The following is a 25,775-nucleotide window of genomic DNA, read 5'->3' as shown; positions in this document are numbered from 1 at the left end:
AAAGAGAAATTAAGGAAACACTCCCATTTACCATTGCAACAAAAAGAATAAAATATCTAGGAATAAACCTACCTAAGGAGACAAAAGACCTGTATGCAGAAAACTATAAGACACTGATGAAAGAAATTAAAGATGATACAAATAGATGGAGAGATATACCATGTTCTTGGATTGGAAGAATCAACATTGTGAAAATGACTCTACTACCCAAAGCAATCTACAGATTCAATGCAATCCTTATCAAACTACCAATGACATTTTTCACAGAACTAGAACAAAAAATTTCACAATTTGTATGCAAACACAAAAGACCCAGAATAGCCAAAGCAATCTTGAGAAAGAAAAACGGAGCTGGAGGAATCAGGCCCCCTGACTTCAGACTATACTACAAAGGTACAGTAATCAAGACAGTATGGTACTGGCACAAAAACAGAAATATAGGTCAATGGAACAGCATAGAAAGCACAGACATAAACCCACGTATATATGGTCACTTTATTTTTGATAAAGGAGGCAAGAATATACAGTGGAGAAAAGACAGCCTCTTCAATAAGCGGTGATGGGAAAACTGGACAGCTACATGTAAAAGAATGAAGTTAGAACACTCCATAACACCATACACAAAAATAAACTCATAATGGATTAAAAACCTAAATGTAAGGGCAGACACTATAAAACTCTTAGAGGAAAACATAGGCAGAACACTCTATGACATAAATCACAGAAGATCCTTTTTGACCCAGCTCCTAGAGAAATGGAAATAAAAACACAAATAAACAAATGGGACCTAATGAAACTTAAAAGCTTTTGCACAGCAAAGGAAACCATAAATAAGACCAAAAGACAACCCTCAGAATGGGAGAAAATATTTGCAAACGAAACAACTGACAAAGGATTAATCTCCAATATATACAAGCAGCTCAATATCAAAAAAACAAACAACCCAATCCAAAAATGGGCAGAAGACCTAAATAGACATTTCTCCAAAGAGGATATACAGATTTTCAACAAACACATGAAAGGATGCTCAACATCACTAATCATTAGAGAAATGCAAATCAAAACTACAATGAGGTATCACCTCACACCAATCAGAATGGCCATCATAAAAAATCTACAAACAATAAATGCTGGAGAGGGTGTGGAGAAAAGGGAACCCTCTTGCACTGTTGGTGGGAATGTAAATTGATATAGCCACTATGGAGAACAGTGTGGAGGTTCCTTAAAAAACTAAAATTAGAACTACCAAAATACCCAGCCATCCCACTACTGGGCATGTACCCTGAGAAAACCGTAATTCAAAAAGAGTCATGTAACACAGTGTTCATTGCAGCACTATTTACAATAGCCAGGACATAGAAGTAACTTAATTGTCCATCGACAGATGAATGGATAAAGAAGATGTGGCACATATATACAATGGAATATTACTTAGCCATAAAAAAAAACAAAATTGAGTTATTTGTAGTGAGGTGGATGAACCTAGAGTCTGTCATACAGAGTGAAGCAAGTCAGAAAGAGAAAAACAAATACTGTATGCTAACACATATATATAGAAAAAAAATGGTTCTGACGAACATAGCGGCAGGGAAGGAATAAAGACGCACATGAAGAGAATGGACTTGAGGACACAAGGAGGGGGAAGGGTAAACTGGGATTACATGAGAGAGTACCATTGACATATATACACTACCAAATGTAAAACAGAGAGCTAATGGGAAGCAGCTGAATCACACGGGGAGATCAGCTCAGTGCTTTGTGACCACCTAAAGGGGTGGGATAGGGAGGGTGGGAGGGAGAGGTAAGAAGGAGGGCATATGTGGATATACATATATGTATAGCTGATTCACTTTGTTATACAGCAGAAACTAACACAACATTGTAAAGCAATTATACTCCAATAAAGATGTTAAAATATATATATATCATATAGTTATTTACTTCTCACAGCCTAATGAGACAGGTAGTACCATTCCATTTTTCATATGAGTAAGCTGAAGCCAAAAAGACTACATAGCCCTCTCCAACTACCACAACTGTAAGGTGACAGATCTGAAATTCAAACTCCAAAATGGCTTTCAAAACTTATACTATAGTACTGCAGTGATTAAATGAGTGTGAAAACATTCTTAAATCTAAATTTTTATTTGTTCCCCATTGGAAAAAGAAAAGAGAGAAATTTACTCTTATAAAAGTTTATAGCTTAGTCTAACACTATTTACAATTAAACTTACAGTTTGGAAAATATTTTCACATAAAATTTTGTGTATTATTACATTACAGTTCAAGTGTTGACTGTGAATGAATACTTAGTTTTTTATCAGCCAATAGCTATAAAGATAGTTTGCAGTTTCCAATCAACATACCCTTAAGGAATAGACAGAATCAAAATTTACTTATAATTACAGAACTCTAATTTCAGTTTAATTTGCATTTGTATTGTCATGATGCCAAAACAATATTTATCTTCTCACTATAATCTTGGGGGACAGACAGATGATATGAATGTAACATTCTTCCTGGGACCTCATCCATAGTAACAGTTGTATCAAAAAGAATTGCTAAAAAGTAGAGAATCAATTTGACTGAAGACATAATAATAGTATTCTATGTTCACTAATAGAAAATAAAAATTTACTTAAAATGTAGAAATCTTCGAATTTGAAAAGAATTTGATTCATATAAGGGAACAGAGAAAAAGTGTGGGAAGAGCCACTAACCCAAGCGTCCACTGTCAGAAAACTCAGTTCCGATCCTGAATTTTACCACCTAGTTGGTGACTTTGGGAAAATCATGTAAATTCCTTAAGCATCATCTTGCTCAGCTGTGAAAGAATTAGGAAAGGGGGTTGGAGGAGTAGCTGTTAAATTCTGTGATTCTATCACTGAAAAAAAGGATTACTGAAGTCCACATATCTAAGCATTTGGGTTAATTTCTTAGCATATTACAGGGCCATATAATTGGCCTGTCCTGCTCAAATTTTTCATCAGTTACTTGGATGGAGATGTAGTCGGTTTATCAAATTTCTAGGTTAAACAAAGCCGGGAAGAAAAGTGAATATGAGGGATGACAAAATCAAAACCAAAAACCCTTGATGGGCTGGAATAATAGGCCAACTCACATCATACAGGATCTGTGCAGATACTAATGGCTCAAGTACACTTCAGGTTTTATATGATAACACTAGCCAATGGCAATGACAGCTACGCAAACTTACTTGGTATTTGTAGATCTATGACCGATCTCTTTCTAATATCTTTAACCTCCCAACTCTTCGCTACCATTTCACACGACTTCCAAACAGAATTCAAACCTGGGTATCCATCTTTTCCATGTCATCACCCTGCCTCTGATTGTCCTTTATTTTTTAATATTTATTTATTTGGCTGTGCTGGATCTTAGTTGTGGCACTCAGGATCTTTCATTGCGGCTTGTGAGCTCCTCTCTAGTTGTGGTGCGTGGGTTTCTCTCTAGTTGCGGCATGCAGGCTCTCTAGTTGTGGCACTCGGGCTCAGTAGTTGTGGTGCACAGGCTTAGTAGTTCCCCGACCAGGGGCCGAACCCAAGTCCCCTGAATTGGAAGGTGGATTCTGAACCACTGAACCACCAGGGAAGTCCCTGATTGTTTTTTATAAATAAAGTCATCTAACTGGAAGAATTGGTACCACTATAAATTCATAGTCATCATCCTACAGTGAAAACCTCTACACAGTTCATAAATATTATGTCTGCTTTTTCAGCCTTCTTTCCCAGTCTCCACAGTGATCATTTTAAATCTTCTCCACATTCTCAAGCCTCAGAACTCCACTTTTCCCTTCAGTCTCAGAAGATGAATTTATGTCCTACTTCTCTGAGAGAAATTATTGCCCTCAGATGTCATCTCTCAAAACTGACTTTCAGATCATCATCCATTTATTATTTCTTCTTTCCATACCACAGAGGAAATTTCTAAGCTACTAACTAAGGCTAATTCTTCCACCCATGTGTTGGCTTTTATAGTAGATATCCTATAGCAGATGTCCATTACATTTTTAATAACTTATCTATATTCTATAAAATCCCATGTTATGAGACTTGCCTCTGTAACATAACATGTGACTCAAATTTCCACCTGCCTTACAACTAGGACATAAACATGACAGAGGCTCTACCAATCAGGAGCAATTATTTTATTCTACTTGAGCTAGTGAGAGAATTATGTTTTTTGCAACTAAGAACCCTAAGATATGCAGCACATATTTCCTCTCCCCTTTATGGAAACTATAAAATATTCACTCTCTTGTATCTTCAATTTCTTCAATTCTACTAGATCCTCTCAATAGCATTTAAACAGCCTTAGTCTTCCCATTTAATAAAATCATCCCAAGAATCCCATTACTGTGTAGCTCCTGCCCCATGACTTTTCTACCTTTCTCAAAGAAAACATTCATTTATTGGGTCTGCTTTGTACTTCTAGTTCCTTACTTCATAGCTCTGCCATAACACAGGCTAATCCAGAGAACCTACATTCCAGGCTCTCTTTTACCAGACGACTCCTTTTTTGGCTTCTCTAATGCCACACTCCCTTGTGATACTTGTTTTCTTAACTGTCTCTTTTCAGTCTCCTTTGCTATTTTCTCTCCCACCTCACAATTCCTTTGGTTTTGATCTTAAATTTCATTTTCTTTAGAATCTACTCATTTTCCATAAGAAATCTCTTCCACTTTCATTGTTCAGCTTCACTAGCAATATTCCCTTAATTTAAAATTTTATATCTTCATAATAGACCATACCTCTGAACTTCAGGCCCATATAGTCAACAGACATCATATAGACATCTTCATTTGGATTCCTCTTCAAGTATCAAAGTCAAATGATCAAAACTGAACTCCTGATCTACACACATACTCACAGAGTCAGTCTTCTGCCAATGTTTTTTATATGTGGTCCACCTACTTACCCCCAGTTCCGGACCCAAGAAGTCTGACAAGCAGGGGTCGATGTGGAATAATCTACAAGTATATCTAAGTATTATGTAGATGTAGATATAGGTAGATATATAGATATAGGTATACAGATAAAGGACTTAGTGTATATGTATGTGTACACTAAGTCCCCTACATATGAACCTTCAAGTTGCAAACTTTCAAAGATGTATTTGCATGTCCAATCACGTAAGTTAATTCACATGTCTGGCCTACATTGTCACGTGCATGCATCCTCTACAAGTGGTTGTGCTTTTGTGTACTTTACTGTCGAGTACTGTATAGAATACAGTAGTACAATATCTTTTTTTCAAGCCTAGGATGTCCAGAAGCAAGCATAAAAGCAGGGGTGATGTAGCTGATACTGCTAAGAAGAGGTTCACGGTGCAGGGAATGGCAAAAGGATTTTCTTTACTTGAGAAGGCACTGTTTGTTAGTTTTTGAGGCACAGGACCCGAAATTAGAACAGTACATGAAGGTTGCAGCATCCGTTCAGAATGCAATCCAGTGGTACAATGTCATCTATGACCAGAGAAAAAGAGCTACTACCCAGACATCACTGGATCATTGTTTCAAGAGGGTAGATAGAATTGAATCCAGCAAGGAACCAGAACCTGTACCATCAGCGTCAGGCGTGAGTGAAATTGCAGCTTGTCCTCCATCTCCTATTGCTGATGATCCTTCAGCTCTACCATTGCCCACCTCCTCTCCCTCCTCCAGGCAGTAACTCTTCTTGCCTGTTCACTCAATGCCAGCCCCTGTATGCCAGCTGTTGTACTGTACTACTGTACTTTTCAAGATACTGTACTGTAAGACTAAAAATGTTTTCTTTATTTTTTGTGTTTGTTTGTTATGTATTATTTGTGTGAAAAGTATTATAAACCTATTACAGTACAGTGCTATACAGTCGATTGTGTTAGTTGGGTACCTAGGCTAACTTTGTTGGACTTATGAACAATTGGACTTAAGAACACGCTCTCAGAACAGAACTCGTTCGTATGTAGGAGACTTACTGTATGTGTGTGTGTGTGTGTGTGTGTGTGTGTGTGTGTGTGCTAATACTTTTTAAAGAGATTTTTTAGATTCTGTGTGCACAAAATGCCATTAATCACCAGGTTCATACAGTGTAGCACTTTACAACTTATTTTTATCTTTAATTCAAAAGAAGTACATATCCAGCTATAGAAAGAAGACAAAGTGGGCTTACCAGCTAAAGAGTATGTTTGCAATCTCTAGCTGTGATTTCAAAGAGGTTTCTTTGGAAGCAGTTTTCTATCCCACTAGTTTTTAAAGGAGAGGGAAAATTGGTTTACAATATGAACTTTTAAACTTTCCCTTATTTTCATACCAATTGCTTGCCCCACACCTGAACCCAACAATTTCCTATATATTCAAGTGCTTTTGTACTCACAGTTCTTAGCCAGAATCAAAGTGGTTTAGCTGAATGAGACTGTGCTGTCATATGGGCCACAGATAAAAAGACCAGGCACATAAGTGGAGGTAATTCGTGGACTTCCTAGTGTAGTTTTTTTTTTTTTTTCCACTTTTGAGCTTATTGAACTAAATCTCTGAACCTTTTTAGGTTTATCTCTGGATTTGAACCTTCATGTGTCCAAGTTCTTATTGCATTTGAGGCATTTCAACTAGTGAAATAGTGTGCTCATGTAGTTATAGTCAATTCCTTACTGTTTGTAGTAATTTATTCCTTAACATTTTCAGAATTTGTGATTATTTTCAATGCTTGAGATAACCTCCTAATTATATTATTGATATTGCATTAGTGACCTCAAAATGACTATAGAAGGCTAAAAATTATTTTCATATTATGTAGGTATCTAGTTCTTGAAAATGGCTATGCAAGTTATAAGGAAAAATGAGAGGACTAATAGAAGGACCAATGAATGAGACAAAGGGTTGAATAATGAAGACTAAATGAGAGACTTAGAGAAATAATTAATGCCAGGCTGTAGTAGGTTTAGGAGAACAGACGACTTCATTCCTGGGATACATTTGTAAAACAATATCACGGGTTTAAATTTGAGGAGGAAAGATGTAGTAATGTTAGGCTAATGAGCAGTGTTTACAGAGGTAGGTACTTCATATTCAAAGCTGGGAAAGCACAGAAACACAGTTTATTGGCCCATGAAAGGGCCAGTGTGAAGGCTTTGCTGAATGCAATGGCAGTAATATGTATTATGTATATTTTAGAGATTAAGAAGAGGACCTCTGAAATTCAGGGTCTTACTTGACCTTTCCTCCCTGTGTGACCTTGCACAGGTTACTTACCCTTTCCAAACCTCTGACTCCTCATTTGTGAAAGGGGATAATTATAGGGTTGCAATGAGGATTAAAATAGATTATTCATGTAAAAATAGTTCTTAACAAAGTTCTTACACCAAATGAGAGCTCAGAACAGGTTAGACATTATCATTGTTAGAGTGGTATGGAAGGGGTGTCATAGGGATGATGGGGTTCAAAGGACAGGGTCTCCTGAGCTACAGGGTTAACAAGGGGGAGAAATCGGGTAGAAAATGGGAAACATGGCAGTCAGGGATGGAACCACTGTGTGGCAATCAGTCTTCCATAACTCTTTGAGAATCAGGCAGTATGTTTAAGAGCCTTAGTTTTAGAATTCATAAACAGCAGAGTCATTCTCAAAGCAAATATTTCTAACTGTGCAACATTCAGAAAATTGCTTTTTTTAAAGAGGATTAAAAGTCTCAGATACCTTCTCTTAAAAATAAAGACAGAGATACTAATAGTACTTTTGAGAGCGTTACTTGGCACATAGTAGTGATCAACAAAAGCTAGCTTGTATTGAGGATGATCCTGAGTCTTCACACTCCCCTTCCATCCTCTCCCTCTCCTTCCTTCTCTTCACCCTCTATTCCACTCACCAAATTATCTGTATTGGAGAGATGAATATAGACGTTGATCATATTTTTCTATCTAAGCCTGGGACACAGAAATAACAGGCAATGTAAACAGCTTATACACAGAATTGACTTAAAAATTAAACTGTTGAGGGTCATGGTTGCCAAAAATAATCTCTGTGATAATATGAAGACTGAAGGGAACTAGTGGGAATGTTGTGGACTAACAACCGTTTGGAAACTCCCGTAGTTAATTAATTAATTAATTAATTAATTAACTTAGTGGACCAGAGATATCTGAGTTTTACCCAGAACATCTACACTTTTTTGGAGACATGTCACCATATTTTGAAAGAGTGGAAATTGGCAGCTGCCTACAACGCTGTTGTCAAAACCAGAGGCTTTGAATTGCCTACTGTAGTAATAGTTCCCAAAGAGGTTCAACAAAGTCAACTGGTTGTCACTAAATTCATCTCACCCCCACATACAATGCACCTACAACCTGAGGAAAGGTTTGAGTCCAGAAAATAAGAGTGACATTTTGTTTTCTTTCTTGTGCCATTGCCCATGCATGTATGCATGTGTGTGTGCCAGTGTACACATAGATTTTTATCATCTGCTGGTTACTTCTACACAGATATCCCATTCGCATCACAAAGTCAAGTGTACAAACTGACTCCATCACCCTCCCATCGCTAAACTCCTCTTCCTCTTGGGTTTCCTGTTTTAGTTTCTGTCCCTTCCATTATTACAGGTTACTCAGACTTGAAAACACTACTTTCCCTCTTGAGATCTAATTTCACCTTAACCCACAGTCCACTCATTGCCAAGTCGTGTCCCTCCTAGTTCAGAAAGTCTTCCCTATCTAGTCCGTCCTTTCTTTTGCTATTGCCAGCATCGTTGATTTGACCCTGAATTTCACCACCTGAACTATTGACCTAGCTGTTTAATCTGAATTCGTAATGTCTCACTCTTCTTAATGCAAGCTATCTGTGCATTGCTGGGAGCTTTGCATCCCTGAAGGACAATTCTAACTTGCTGCTTCTCTGCTCAGGAGGTTTAGTATCTCTGGCTGCAGAATGAAGTTTAATTTCTCTATTCTGGCATGTCAGCCCCTATGATCCTCCTCCTGTCTCTCCACGTCTATTTTCTATTACTCCCCTTCACACATTCTGTCCTCCTGACCAGCTGAACTTCAGACTTTTCTCTGTATACTTACCAGGCTGTTCCACTGTTCCCCTTACTCATGCTTTTACATCTTTCTTGTGATATAACATGCTCATTATTTGCTGAATGAAATAATCAGTTAATTATTTCACTAATTTTCCCAGTTGGAATGGAAACTCAGTGAATTAAGGATCTACATCTGATGCATTTGGATCCCCGTTGTGCCTTCAGCAAAGTTGACTTGAAATATTTTTTAAACAAATGAGTGTGTAAGCTTCCTTATCTCAGTTAAGGATTCTAAAATAATTTAACTGCATGCTTTTAACAATAATATTCATGTTAGGTTATAGCCTTGTGATTTTTCTGTTGATAAATTCTTCATCTAGTTTACAATTTTCCATATTGTAGGAAATAGTTTTCTCTTGTGACCACCATATTTCTGCTTCCAGGAAATTGATCCAAACCACTCTGTCCTGTCACCATCCAGGCTTCAAACTGTTCTTATTGTCATGGCATCATATAGGTCACTTTTTTCTCTAACTACCATATTTACTTTCTTCTATATCATATTTCAAATTTTGTCTGTTAGACAAGGATGTCTTTTGTTACATGTGAATGTCCTGCCCTCTACTAACCTACTAAATAGTAAGTTGAAAAAAATCACTATGGAATATTTGAAATATTTGACAAAAAGAGATAGTTTCATTTCTGAGAGGTATGTTGATAACAAAAAAGGACTTATCACTAAAAATATGAATTATTTTAATCAATATGAAATTATAATATTAAATTAATAATATATAAGTTTGGTAATGTCACTTTTAACCTCTATGATGACCATAATAATGTAATTTAGATACTCAATAATTTTTGTAACATTTAAAAAATCATGACGCAAAACATCAGATTTTTTTTTGCTTATAGTCTAACTATTCTCAAATAAAACATTAAATTCATGCTAGCATTTGTACTTGGTGTAGTAAATATATTTGAAAAATATATTCTTCATGAAACTACAGCTTATCACAAGCAGTGGTTATTTTTTAATGAACAAAACTTTAAAGTATTTGATATAATCAATATTTTCTGATTGGCATGTCAATTGCCATATGGAAAGATTTTTTTAAATTATAATTTAAGATATGTCTATGAGTTAGCAGTGTTATTATCGATATTTATCATTTTAATAGTAGGAAAGTTCTACTAAAGTTCACCCTTGAAATGATAGCTACCTACTTTTCAATAACTTGCAGTTCTCTCCTAAGCTTTTTCTTTTTTTTTTTTTTATTGATTGAGTTTTGGCTGCGTTGGGTCTTCGTTGCTGTGAGCGGGTTTTCTCTAGTTGTGGGGAGGGGGAGCTACACTTCGTTGCGGTGCGTAGGCTTCTTATTGCTGTGGCTTCTCTTCCTGCGGAGCACGGGCTCTAGGCGTGCAGGCTTCGATAGTTGCAGCACGTGGGCTTAGTAGTTGTGGCTCACGGGCTCTAGAGCGCATGCTCAGTATTTGTGGCACAGGGCTTAGTTGCTCCGTGGCATGTGGGACCTTCCCGGACCAGGGATGGAACCCTTGTCCCCTGCATTGGAAGGCGGATTCTTAACCACTGTGCCACCAGGGAAGTCCCAGCTTTTTCTTAAGTGTGTTAAAATTATGTATGATCACTGAAAATATAATAGATAAATTAAATAGAAAATTAGATACAGCTGAGAAAAGGATTAAGTACAGGAAGTTGGACCTGAATATTTGAATACAGAGAGACAAAGCAAATATGCAAGAGAAGTTTAAAATATGCTGAATAGAAAGAGAATGTGTAACATAATTTTTCTAGCACATTTTTGATTATTTTAAAACATCAACAATGGAATCCAACCAAGAGAGATATAATATCCTCAAATTGCGGAGATAAACTAAATGTCAGTCTACAAATATTTGCACAGTTGAAGTTTCATTGAAGAATACGATCCAAATAAATATATCTTCTGAAAGAAAAACAAAAACTAAGAGGTTTTACCATCAACAGATACTCACTAAAGCAACTTGAAAAGGAAGTACTTCCAGAATAAGGAAAATGATTCCAGAATTAAAATTAGAAAATCAAAAAGAAAAAAACTCTCTATATAAAAAAATAATTGGAATATATTCCTTGAGTTGAAAGAAAAAAGTACATAAAAATTGCAAATTCTTTCAAATTCTCCATGATATGATTTTTAGTGAGTTAAATTTGCCCTCAGCTTTCTCCTTTATGGTAGCAAGTTATCTGCCAGCCAGCTGTAAATTGATTTTTGCTTTGGACAGGGATGGTCTATATGCTCTGGATGAAAGAATCCACAAAAATTTCATAAGTGTTAAGATGCTTAATTTTCACAGGAACATATTTCCCATTCTTTAGCACTCACATATTTAATCAAGACAGCTAGATACATTCTATTTTCCAGGTACTATGTAACAGTTATTATCAGCAATATATCACCAAAAATAATAAATCATTGAATAGATAAAGTATTTTATGGGAGAGTAAAGCAAACAAGTTCCTCATGGATTAAATTGTGATATCGTATTGGAGAATTGAAGTAACCTTGAGACAGGGCTATGAAGGCATAATGTTATCCTTGCCAGGTAAAGGCAAACTAATTCAAGAGTTCTCTGCTCGTTAGAATAGAGATATAGGCTTTGCTGAATTGATACTTACATACCAGGTCCCAGGAGACTGTTTATTTGGTCTAATAAAGTGATCACATCTGAAACAGTGCTAACACTGGAATTATGCTTATGTAAGCTTAGCATTATACACTGTCTTTCTCCAAAACTCATTCTCAAAGACCTCTGTACCAGCCACATGGAAGGGAAAAATAATGGGCATATAATATAAATCACCAGGCTTGTAGTTTAAAATCTCAATGGAGACACTGAACTCAATGATAATTTTAGTCAGAGCTCCTTTGGTAGAGCAATGAGGATAGAATACAATTAGAAAGAATTTGGACATTGAAAATATCCTATCATTGGAGCCTTACAAAAGTTATTTCTGAAATTTTTTGTGTTCTATTTCCAATGACTACCAATGACTTTAAGATTATGATTTGTCTTCCAAGAAGATATAAAGAATAGCATAACAGCCATTTCATAGCTTTTACGGTGTTAAGAAGTAAAACATTACCAATATATTTGAAGCCGTTGTGTAAACATTCCTGCAATTTCAGGAATAAACACTATACTGAATTTGTCTTTATCAGCCCCATGCATTTGTCTGTACTCTTAGTATATATCACTAAATAACATAATATTTCTTTATTTGTCTTAAAACACTTTGTACAAATAATACCAAAATATCGTATATTAACACATATATGTGGAATCTAGAAAAATGGTACCGGTTTGCAAGGCAGAAATAGAGACACAGATATAGAGAACAAATGTATGGACACCAAGGGGGGAAAGCCAGGGTCGGGGGAGATGAATTGGGAGACTGGGATTGACATATATACACTAATATGTATAAAATAGATAACTAATAAGAACCTGCTGTATTAAAAAAAAAAAAACCAACAGTATGTGTGCTTTTGCAGCTTGCCCCTTGTGCTCAATATTATACTCTAGAAGTTCATCCATGTTGATATTTGTAGGAGTAACATTTCATTGTTGTGTAGTATTCATTTATATGCCTCCATCACAATTTATATTCTCTACATTCTACTGATGAAAATTTAGACTTTCTTTGTAATTATTTTATTGTATGAATTATACTCTTCTGAATATTCTTATACATGCCTTCCTAAGTACATATGCAAGCGATTCTTGAAAGATCTAGGAAAGCAATTGGTTCATAGTTTGTGTACTTCTTAATTATTACCAGATAGTGCCAGATTGTTTTCTAATGTGTTTATACCAAATTTTTACTCACCCCAGTAATATGTAACAGTTCAAATTACTGCACATCTTCACCAACACTTCCAATGATGAGACTTTTTATATCTTGCTAATCTGAAAGCTATAAAATTATGTATCTAAGAGTAATATAAATGTGTATTTTCCTGAATAATAATGAGGTGGGGCATTATTTAAAGTGTTTCATTTTATGAAAATATCTTTGCTAAAAATCCTTATTTTTTGTGATGTCTCATTCTCTGGATTCTGATTTCCATGATCATTAATGACTTGCTTGCTGATTATAATTTTCTTTCAATGTGAAATGGCTTTAGGAAAAATTATAATAAAAAAAGTCAGGGCAGAAGATCTAAATAGACATTTCTCCAAAGAGACATACAGATGGCTAAAAAGCACATGAAAAGATGGTCAACATCCCTAATTATTAGAGAAATGCAAATCAACACTATAATGAGGTATCACCTCACACCGGTCAGAATGACCATCATCAAAAAATCTACAAACAATAAATGCTGGAGAGGGTGTGGAGAAAAGGGAACCCTCTTACACTATTGGTGGGAATGTAACCTGGTATAGCCACTGTGGAGAACAGTATGGAGGTTCCTTAAAAAACAAAGTAGAGCTACCACATGATCCTGCAATCCCATTCCTGGGCATATATTTGGAGAAAACCATAATTTGAAAAGATACATGCACCCCAATGTTCATTGCAACATTATTTACAATAGCTAGGACATGGAAGCAACCTAAATGTCCATCAACAGAGGAATGGATAAAGAAGATGTGGTATATATATATACAATGGATCATTACTCAGCTATTTAAAAAAATGTCATTTGCAGCAACATGGATAGATCTAGAGATTGTCATACTGAGTGAAGTAAAACAGACGAGAAAGATAAATATCATATGATATTGCTTATATGTGGAATCTAAAAAATGGTGCAAATAAACTTATCTACAAAACAGAAATAGAGTTACAGATGTAGAAAACAAACTTATGGTTACCAGGGCGAAAGAGGTGGTGGGGGGGAGGACAAACTGGGAGATTGGGATTGACATATACACACAGCTATATATAAAATAGATAACTAATAGGTAAGTAATAAGGACCTACTGTATAGCACAGGGAACTCTACTCAATACTCTGTAATGGCCTATGTGGGAAAATAATCTAAAAAAGAGTGGATATATGTATATGTAGAACTGATTCACTTTGCTGTACATCTGAAACTAACACAACATTGTAAATCAACTATACTCCAATACATTTTTTAAATACAAAAAAAATTAAATTAATTAAATTAAATTAAAAAGAAACTTTTGTTAAAAAGTCAGTATCCCAATCCATATGACAGTTATATTTTTAAATTAATAAATTATCATTCTTATGTCCATCTTATGGCCATGCTTAGACAGCATGAGTTGTATACTCAGTGCCTGATCACCCCACCCATGATAAGAGCAAGTTTGGGGAGCAAAGTGGAGGTCTGGGTCCTGGGACCTGGAAGCTTAATTGTAGATTTACTTGTGAATTTCTATGTATCTTACCTTAGATTAATGATTTGCAAACATATTGAGCAAACTATTACTCATAAACCTTATATAGAAATCAGAACAGAGTGGAGCCACTATAACTGAAGCATCACAGGAGCCCAGACTTCCTCTGCCATCAAATACTGGGCAAGGTTATTCTGAGGGGGAAGGGAGAAAATGCATATATTAGAGACTAAATAAAAACATAGGGACATAGAAATAGACAAAGTACACATTAAAAGTTTTATAATGTTCTATGTAAGTCAATGGCAACATGTTTGAAGACTTATCCGAAAGAGATAATTTTTTTGAAAAAAATAAAATTACCAAAATGATTCAAGAAAAGACAAAGACCAATTACCAGATGCATTAAAGGAGGCAAGCGAAATTAAATAGTGAATGTTCAAAATGCAAAATAGAATAGTGTGGGTAGCATATAGCTAATTTGGAAAATTATAAAATATTGGAAGGCAAGTTAAGAATGATCTTATATGCCAAACTAAAAGGTGACTATTTTGCTAGCAACCAGGGACCATTGAAGACTCTTTTAAATAGTAACATAATATGATCAAATTTGTGTTTAAATAAGATATATTTAACAGGAATTGAACAAAAGAGGAACTGAAGTCATGAGAACTGGTTAGAAAGTATTTGGAAGAATACAGACAGGAGTTGAAGAAGGCATTACAATTGAAGGAAAAACAATAGAATTAAATAACTGATAAGATGAATGATGTGGGTGTGGGAGGATAGGGACCAAAAGAAAAACATGGGATGACTATGCAAGATTGTTATTTGAACAACTAGGTAGATGGAAATTCTAAAATTAAAATTCAAAACAAAATATTAGAGGTATGTCTATTCATTCATCAAACATGTTTTGAATATCTGCCAAAATTATATTATTTTTTGGCAACACAAAAAAACTAAACTGTGATAGGGAGAGTGGCCAAGATAGCAGAGTAGGAAGACCCTGAGCTCAGCTCCTCCCATGGGCACACCAAGATTACTACTATTTAAAGATCAATTATTGATGAGAAAGACCTGAAGACTAGCAGAAAAGATCTTCTACAACTAAAGATATAAAGAAGAAACCACAACAAGATAGATCAGAGGTGCAGAGATTCAGAATAGTCAAGACCCACACACTTGGGTGGGCAACCTACAAATGGGAAGACAATTACAATTGTAGAGGTTCTCCCCAAGGAGTGAGGGGTCTGAGCTCCACATCCGGCTCCCCAACCCAGGGGCCCTGCACTAGGAAGATGAGCCCCCAGAACGTTTGGCTTTGAAGACCTGTTAAGCTTAATTTCAGGAGAACCTGAGCACTGTGGGAAAGAGACTCCACTCTTAAAAGGCACACACAAAATCTCACACACTCCAGGACCCAGGGCAGAAGCAGTAATTTTAAGGAGCCTTGGTCAGACCCACCCACTGATCTTAGACAGCTTCTTGGAGAGGCAGGAGGTAACTGGAGCTCACCCTGCAGACATAGACACTGGAGAGAGGCATTTTGGGGAAATCATTCTACCTCATGGACACTGGCCCTAGCAAGTGCCATTTTGGAATCCTCCTTCCAGCTTATTATGCTAGGACCCAGCCCTGCCCACCAGCCTATCTGCACCAGTACTGGGACAACTCAGGCCAAGGAGCTAAAGGTGGGACACAGCCACACCCATCAGCAGTTGGCTGCCTTAAGACACAGTGAGACCACAGCCACCCTGGGACCCAGGCCTGTCCACCAGAGGACTCAGCAAACCAGTGTGCTGGCACTAGCCCCAGGACCCAGGCTCACAGATCACTGGATGAGCACCAGCCCCGAGATCCCCTGATCACTGGCTCAACCCACCAGGAGGTGGACGCTAGCCCCAGGATACTGCAGTGGCACAGCCTGCTGTATCAGGACACTACCCACCCACCAGCAAGCCAGCACCAGCCCTGGGATCCCTGGTCACCAGCCATGCCCACAAGCACCAGCCATGCCCACATCATAAACAAAATGCAATAACAAGAGGAAACAAAAGCTTATGGACACATTACCAAGTTTTTACAATAAATTTTAGTGTACAGCTCCATCACAGCATCTTTGTATACAAAGCCACTAATGTGAACACTGAAAGAAATTTGTCATGAAGGTCTTTAATCTTGATTTAACAAAGTTTGTACAGTAGCAAATTATTCACAAATTTCCACTCCTTGGCATTTATCTGAAGGAAATGAAAACACTAATCAGAAAAAATATATGCGCTCCTCTATTCATTGCAGCATTAATTACAATAGGAGAGATATGGAAGCAACCTAAGTGCCATCAGTAGGTGAACGGATAAAGAAGTACTGGTATATTAGATTCTTTGAATGACTGATGTGGAAAGTTCAGGACATAACAACATAAAAAAAAAAAAACAGAAAAGAGACCAGTCAAAAGTTCTACTCTGTCTACATATCTTAATAAATGTGATGTACTAAATACTAAAATTTTAAAAAAGTACTTGTATATATGTACAATGGAATATTAGCCATAAAAAAAGAATGAAATCTTGCCATTTGGAACAACCTGAATGGACTTAGATTGCATTATGCTAAGTGAAATAAGTCAGGCAGAGAAAGACAAATGCTGTATGATTTCATCTATTGTGTAATCTAAAAAACAAAATAAAAACAAAACAGAAATGAGTCAAAAATACAGAGAACAAACAGGTGGTTGCCAGAGGGGAAGTCGTTGGTGGGAGGGGAGAAATAGGTAAGGGAGAATAAAAGATACGAAACTTCTAGCTGCAAAATAAATGAGTCATGGGTATGAAATTTACAGTGTAGAGAATATGGTCAATAACAATGTAATAACTTTGTATGGTGACATATAGTAACTAGACTTATCATGGTGATAATTTTGAAAAGTATAGAAATATGGAATCACTATGTTGTGTAACAGGAACTAACATAGTGTTGTATGTCAACTATACGTCAAAAACAATCCCCCCCAAAAAAATACTCATATAAAAATCAGATTTGTGGTCACCATAGGTGGGGGGATGGGGAATTGGATAAAGGCAATCAAACAATACAAACTTCCAGTTATAAGATAAATAAGTACTAAGGATGTAATGTACAACATGATATATATAATTTACACTGCTGTGTGTTATACATGAAAGATTTTAAGAGCATAAACCCTAAGAGTTATCATCACAAGAAAAATTTTTTTCTATTTATTTAATTTTGTATTTTTATGAGCTTGTGCAAGTCCACTAAACTTCTAGTGATAATCATTTCATGACATATGTAAGTCAAATCACCGTGCTGTACACCTTAAATATACAGTTGCTGTATGTCAATTTTATGTCAGTAACACTGGAAGAAAAAAATTAAGCCATGATGCCTACATTTAAGGAACTCACAACTATTACATAGTGAGTCATACAGGGAAATGTCACTGTACAGTTTAATAAGGGCTGTAATAGGAATAGATAGCAAGTATTTGTGATAATAATAAGGAAGCTATTGTCAACTTGATATTGAGAAGGAGGATCAAATTTAAAAAAAAAAAGCAACAAACTGTTTTGGATATACTGAGTTCAGGTTGCCTATTTTCCTTCCAAATGGATCTATATAGTAGACAGCTGGATATATAAGGTCAGAAGCTATCTGTGCTAAAGATAAAAATTTGAGAGTTTTCAGAAGCTAGAAAGTAGCTAAAGTTGTGGGAACAAATGAGATCACGCAGGGAAATTTTCTAAACTAAGTGAAGGAAAGGTATAGAAATAGACTAAAGATTGGTAGCTACTATGACAACATGTCAAGTACAGTGTGAGATATTGATGGGTCTTTGTATCTTTCTTGTCCTAGCTTTATTTTTACTGCGTGGAAAGTATTTTGGATGTGTTAAACAATGTTTTACTTGGTTTTATTTTGAAGGAGGTAGGGTTATAGCATTAAAGCTTCAGATTTTTGAGAGGGTCAAAGGGCAGATCATGATGATCAACCCTTCTTTGACAGAGAAACCAAGGGATAAAGAATAGTATTGTTAGATTGGCTGTGACAATGAAGGGTGAGAATTTTTTTTCACACCTTGTTTCCTTGTACATTGCTTTGGTCACATGCAGAGCAACTCTCCTCTATCTTCAAATCGAGGAATGAAGTAGCAATGGTCAAAAGGAGAAATGTTAGCTCTGTCCTGATTTTTGCAAGTGCTTTCTATGGGGGAGAAAAGTAGATGCAGCAAAAACGGCAGCTGTGCTAGCAGCAACAACAAGAGTAATTGATAATTCTCATCAGGCACTTAACAAATTGATCAACTTTTATGAATTAATATAAATGTTAATGTCTAATATGGGGAAATTATCCAAGTAAAGATAATAATTTAGTCCATGATACTTGGGCTATCCAAACCTAAAATAATTTTTATAATTCTAAAATAGGAAAATATATGATGTAAAAATATTTAGATTAATTTATATGCTATTTATTCTACAGTGCTATGATGATATTACATATATAAATAGTATAGGTACTATATATACTTTTATATATATATAAATCTTTAAGGCACTGCAGTTTCTCATGATTAATATGTATAGCATTTAATTCTATTTCATTGGCCTTAGAACTTAATTTTTTTAATTTTGGAATAATATAGATGATTATAACTTTTGTGTCTTTGAATATTATTGGTTAGATATATTATTTTTTAGTGATGAATCCTTCTTCAGGAAGAGAGATACATGGACTTATTGACTGGTGATACTCTTTTTAATCACACAATTTAAAAAAATTAGAATCATAAAAAAAGGAATGTAATATTTTTAAACTAAAAACAAGATTAATAATTGCATTGCATTTGTATGATGTTTTTTCTGGAGAAAGTAAGAAAAACTGAACAAAAACATTTCAATAGTACTAATTTTTAATGTCTATTGAGTAAATCAAATTTATTTCCATTATAAAGGAGCAATAGCAAACAATATTGTGTTTCTCCTAATACCAATAATTACAATAAAGTTATATGGGTAATTTGTGATTCACTGCATTTGTAGCTTTATCTGTATGTTACTGTGTCATTTTCTGGGGTTAGATCAAGAAGACCTTTATACAACATAAGAGGAGTGTGCCTCATATGTAGACAAGGTGTTTCATTTCTATTCAGAATGAATAACACTTGTGCTCTCAGCTGCATTGTGTTCAGAGTAAAGGTATTAATCTCTTCTGTGTTTTCTTTATCATAAAGTACTCCATGGTGCTCTCCTGGATAAATTTCAATTAACTGACTATAGTTCTGATTCATACTTTAGAAATACATTTGGCAATAAAAATTAAATTCATCCATATTTTTAACACAAGATGCTTCAAACTCAGTACTGAGGTTCCATAGTTTCCTTTGATAATTTGAGAGTTTTATATAATTTAAGGGATTTAAAAGATCTTTCTCCTGGGTTAATTTATTGGATTCGCCCATGACTCAGACTGATTTTAAATTTTTTAACCATGTTAAAGTTAATATACTTTGTTATATCAATCTATATGATTTTTAATATATTTAAACATTACAGATATCTATGTTGTAATCAGAAGCCACTAATTAATTACTATATGACATATTTTGTAAGATGTTTAATACATATTTCCATATAAAAACCTTGGGGTTTTTTTTCCATTTATAATTGGAAGAAAAATAAGTTTAGAGTGTATTCAAATAGCGTTGCTGAAGAAGCTTTTGGAAGCAGCAGGAAAACACTCTACCTAACCCCAGTTAGTCTTATTTTCTACATTCAGGGCAGTTCTGTTTTTCAACATATCCACTAAGCATGACGATAATGAAAATCAATATGGTTAGAAAGCAATTCAATAGCAAATGTTTATAGTTCATAATTGTTGTTTCCTGTCATAATTTTCGTAAAACCTGTCAGCTCTGAAAAAAAGGCTCAAGGATCATGTAAGCTAGACACGTGCACCTAAATTATACAGTAGCTATTCTCCTGCAAAGCAATGCAGAATTCATTTTTTAGCAAATTGAATTATACTTTTATTGCTCTTGGTGAGTTCACTACTTCTCAGAACAGGTAAGCTTGATTATGAATCCAAATATTTTAATTCATATGTGAACCCTTATATAAAGAAAATTTCCTGTGGATTTATCAACAATGTGAAAAGTTTAACAACAAGAAGAATGCTAGAACCCCATGTCTATAGAGTTTCCTCATTCCATTTTAATTATAAGAATGTCCTTCTGTCCCTTTTTTTCCAAAACTACCACAAATGAAAGTTTTAGCTATATTTTTATTTGTCTAAGAATGTCTTTGCCTAAAATGTACGAAACTCGTCATGCCATAGGGAACTGCAAAGATAAATCAAACACAAATCTTGCCACAGGAGCATGAGCAGCACGGAAAGCAGATGGGGTGGGTTTTTCTAGACATCCCACCCCCATCCCCCCACCCCTGCTCTCATTGGGTCTTACATCTCACAGTTGCTCCTTGGTGCCAACAAATGTCAGGAAAAATGGTCAACGGAACAGGGCAGCTCTGTAGTTCCTGAAGGTTTTTGACCAAAGATCTTAGATAATTACAACTAACGTTGATGTCACAGCAATGATGTCACAATGAAGACAGCTATCAGACACAGTAGGAAGGAAGGCCAGTTAGAAAGGAGCCATTGCCAACAACTGAGTTGAAATGTAATAAGAACTTAAATAAGGGCAGGGGTAGCAGAAGGAACACTGCAAGTTTTGATCTAAGAAAAAGGTGACAGGAAGCAGCAACTAGTTTGAGAAGAGATGGGTGGACAACCATGCTGAGTTTCTAGGCCTGGGAGAGTAGGTGCCAAGAGCAAAAAAACAGAAAAGGAGCAGCAGGAAAGACAGAGATGGATTCGATGACCTAGAACAGAGCCTCGAAAACTAAGCATTATGGAGTGGTTGAAAGGGCCATCTGGAAAGGAGCTGTCAGGCAGGTAGGAAGACAATCAACGTGTAGTGGTGTCATAAGCGACAAGGAAGGAGAAAACTTTTACAAAAATAAGTCTTAAGTATTACAGAGATTTCTAGGCAGGTGAGCACTATGGAAGGATTTGCTAACTGGGCCTAAAACTTTTGACAAAACAGATCCAGTAAAATACAGAGCCAAGAAGGTAAATTTCAATGAGATTACGATTGTGCATGGAAGGCCAAGGAATGGTAAAATATATGATACCACCTAACTTATTTTTTACTACTTTATAGTTGATTTACAATATTGTGTTAGTTTTAGGTGTACAACAGAGTGATTCAGTATTTTTGCAGATTATACTCCATTATATGTTAATACAAGATAATGGGTATAATTCCCTGTGCTATACAATATATCCTTGTTGCTTATCTATTTTATAAGTAGTAGTTTGTATCTGTTAATTCTATATACCTACTTTGTCCCTCTCGCTCTTCCCTTTTCCCTTAAATCAGTTTGCTAATAGATAAAGTATATAATTTGTATCTGACAATACAAAGTTATAGACAAAAGCAGGATGTTAAAAATAAACTTTCACACACCAGATTATAATGTTGTAAACAAAATGAGGTACCATATCTAGAAGCAAGATTTGACTAGGAAATACTCTTCATATAAAAAGAGACAGCATTTGAAGAGGAGAACGGATTTTAAAGCCATGAAGACACGATTTTGAGAAAAATGTTTTTGTAGAAAGCTACCCTGTTGACCTCACCCCTCACCCTCTCCCACCCATCACATCTGACAGTGTTAAAGGATAGTTAAAACCCTATCATTCAGAAAGGAACATCACGGACCAACAGAGTCATACATTCATATCTGAAAAAGCCAAAGCAGCCTGTGTGTGTGCGTGTGTGTGTGTGTGTCTGTGTCTGTGTCTGTGTGTGTGGAGAGAGAGATAGGGAAGAGACTGACCACTAACTATACTTCCATAGACAGCAGGGAAGGAAATGTCTACCATGGCCTTGATATGGACCCCTCAGGAAAGCCATTTGGCCTGGATTCACTTGATGTTCTGCCCCAGTGGTTTTCCTAGTCACATGCTCAAGACAACCTTAGCATTCTCCTCAGCTGGCCTGAACTTTAGAGAAGCTTCTTCCCGGCTCTAGGCCCATGACCTCACCTTTCTCAGAGCATCTACTATTGAAAACTTTCCGTTGTAATTCTTTCTTTGCATCTTTTGAGATATAAATATTTTTTAAATCTTCTTGCCAGTTTGACAACCAGAGATGCCTTTCTCCGGGACCCAGAATCATCTCTTTGAAATGCAATCATCAAGAAAGATAGTGGCCCTCTCTGTGGGCAGATAGGAGCCTTGTTCCAAGTTGTAAACTATCTTCTGTGATGAAGACATGAGAGACCTTATGTTTTTAGGGGGTAGGGCCAAGTAGCAACACAGGTAGCCCATGGGTCCCCCACCTCAGTTCTTAAAATATCTGCCACCTTTTGTTTCAGAGGAGTTGAGGAAAAGCTGAGTTCTGGCCTCTCTCCCCTATTGCAATAGCCTTGAATAAAGTCTTCCTTGCCTCTTTCACTTTGTCCAGTGCAACTTTTGCTTCAACACAGGCAGGTAGTTGTCAGCAGCAAGAGTCTGTATACAACGTGAAAAACCAGAGGGGACCAAGTTAGAAATGAGGAGCCAAAATCCTAGGAATTGTAGCTGGCAAAGTGTGTCTAAAGGTTACACAAATGCTCATGAGTCATAGGGTTAAAATACAGGACATTCAGTTAAATTAGAATTTCAAATAAACAACTTATAATTTTTTAGTATAAGTTTATCTCATGCAATGTTTGAGACATACACTAAAAAATTATGTGTTGTTTATCTGAAATTGAAATTTAACTGAGCACCCTATATTTTATCTGACATTCCTACTGTGAGAAAAACAGTTTTAAACATCTGTTCTTCCTGGAGAGCAAAGGACTGCTTACAACAGTATTGATGGCCAGCTGTAATAGCTACACTTTACTATGAACTTCTCTCTCCTTTCTGCCCACTTTGCCCTCTCTGCAAAGCTCAAAGTATCTGAAACAGCAGCTAGCTTGAGAGGAGGCCCTAAGAAAAGAAAAAGAAGAGGAACCAGCTTCTTCCTGCCCGGAAAACAGGCAGCAGGTGACAGGTGCCCTGCAGGCCTTGGTTGGTTGGAGGGGGCTGGGGAAGTCATATCTCTGAAGGAAGATTTAAATGTTGATAAATTTCTTAGCCTGGATTAGTTTCTGTATCATTGTATAACTTAGAAAGAAGGTAGGACTCATAGGGACTGCCAAGTTTTCATCCAAAGGCAGAAAAAATTTTCCCCATTGTGAGAGAGACAAAAATAAAGTTCTAGCCTCCCATATATTATATTACACTTGTTCAATGTATCAAGTCTATAGATCTAAATACATACATATGACAATAAAATACTTTCCAAATTTTATGTGCCTCCAGATTTTATGAGATTAATTCATTTAAAGAATAATTTTAAAAGGATAACTGTAAAAATTATTAATCACCTTGCATATTATAGTAATACTTCTTATAAAATATCTAAGTGTTATTGACAAGCACTAAATATTAATGAATATTAATAAAATACCTCTATGAGACAAATTTCTAATCTTTTTGTGTCACAGGCTTTTTTTAACTTTTTATTGAGGTATGATTACATCAAATAAAATTCATGAATTTTAAGAGTGTAATTTGAGGTACTGCCATTTGTATCACAGGATATTTTAAGAGTCTAATGAAAACTATTATTTCACATATGCAGGGACACATTTTTAATACAATATCAAGGTGTTTTTCTCATCCATCTAAAAATTTTGCTTAAAGTTTTTTCCTATGGACTGGCAGTTAATTATTCGAGACAATGACTTTACAAATTTATTATACTTATATATCTAAATTTCTTGAAGTTTGACCAAATATCTATAAATACCAGTGTTATCATTTTATATGAATGTTAACTATAAGTGCTATGTTCTCATCTACTTGATTAGCAATAGAATGCTATCAGAACATATATTAATATGACTTTTTTTTTAGATGCAGGTTTATTCTTTCCATCTTTCAACGGGAATTCCTACTTAGAACTGCCTTTTTGTACAACCCTGAGGAAGGAACGTAACAGAATTGTTAACATCTACTTGACTATACAAACAAGCACCTTGAATGGAACAATTCTCTACAGTGAGTATTAAATGTTGGACTTCCTATATGTCATGTTTCTTTCTCAAATGTTAACCTACTGAATTAATGAATTATTCATTTAAATGTTTTGGGAGAACTTTTCTAGCCCAGTGAATGAAGTATTACCAAAAAGAAATCTTGTTTCTTTCTAGTTTTCTTTAGCAGTTTCTTTAATTTATGAGTCACTTAATGAAACGTGACTTACAAACAGGCTCTGAACCAGCAAAGAAGAATACAGCAAGCATATAAATTTGACAGCATATGGCTATAGCAGTGAAACAGTAACGCTGCAAATGTTTCAGATAGCATACTTTTATAATATAAATAACTAACATGAATTGCATTCAATACTTGGTAACTTGGAAAAATGTATTTCAAAGCTGGTATTCATTTGACAATTGGGAAAATTCTTATCACTCTTTAAGCATTATCTTAAAATTAGCTAGCAAAAAACAAAAAGTAGTATTAACAGTATTTGTTTAAGGAAATACCTCCATGTGCAGGGTTCTCTACATTTTGGTCTCTTTCACTCATGGGCAAATACCACTAAAGTGTATTGCTTGCAATATTACAAATGTGACAATTGTTTTTTCTCTTTCGAAATGAATACACCATAGTTTTAATAGTTCCCTATATTGGAGATACAATGTTTTCAGTACTTGGATAGATGATCCACTGCAAGGCAACTCATTATTTCCCAAATGAGTTTCTCTTCCACTTTGAAATATTTTGCAAAATTGATTCATCTTACTGTACTTTCTAAACAAAATTTAAACTTTTTTATTACTTGAATATGAGAAAAATGCCTAAAAGAAGCATTTTTGGAAAACTGGGTGTAGTTAAAAGCTTTGAACATTAAGTTAAAACTGGGAATTTATGTTATATTTTAGAAAGAAACTAACTTGTCAGAACTAGGCCAGCATTATTTATTTCCCAGGAGTGTAAACACCCATGTTTAAATGATAGCTTTAAAATATTTGATTTATTTATGTTAAAAAAAGAGAAGAAAATAATAAAAGAAAAACTGATTTTTATATGGGAAACCTAAGTGGTGATAGGTGACCATGAAATTTGGAGGTAATAGTGCATTTCAGGGGAAACAAAACAAAACATAAAACAAAAGATATAAACATAATACTTTAAAGCCACAAAGAAAGCAAAGTCATTTTCTGGCTTTGCAGTGTTTTAAGTTACCTAGATATGGAAGG

The 25,775-nt window shown here is 35.5% G+C and overlaps 1 protein-coding gene across 1 annotated transcript in view; it reads left to right on the top strand.

Moving 5' to 3' along the window:
- EYS (eyes shut homolog) overlaps positions 1 to 25,775 on the top strand; it is a 1,734,738-nt gene that overhangs the window by 1,364,766 nt on the left and 344,197 nt on the right. Inside the window, exon 30 of the mRNA XM_061207220.1 lies at positions 24,424 to 24,567. Within this exon, the coding sequence (XP_061063203.1) occupies positions 24,424 to 24,567 (144 nt within the window). The remainder of the gene's footprint in view (positions 1 to 24,423; positions 24,568 to 25,775) is intronic.

The sequence above is a fragment of the Eubalaena glacialis genome, chromosome 12 (genome assembly GCF_028564815.1).
Source record: "Eubalaena glacialis isolate mEubGla1 chromosome 12, mEubGla1.1.hap2.+ XY, whole genome shotgun sequence".
Lineage (NCBI taxonomy): Eukaryota > Metazoa > Chordata > Mammalia > Artiodactyla > Balaenidae > Eubalaena > Eubalaena glacialis.
The sequence above is the reverse complement of the archived record's forward strand: the minus strand, read 5'-3'. Positions and strand labels throughout refer to the sequence as shown.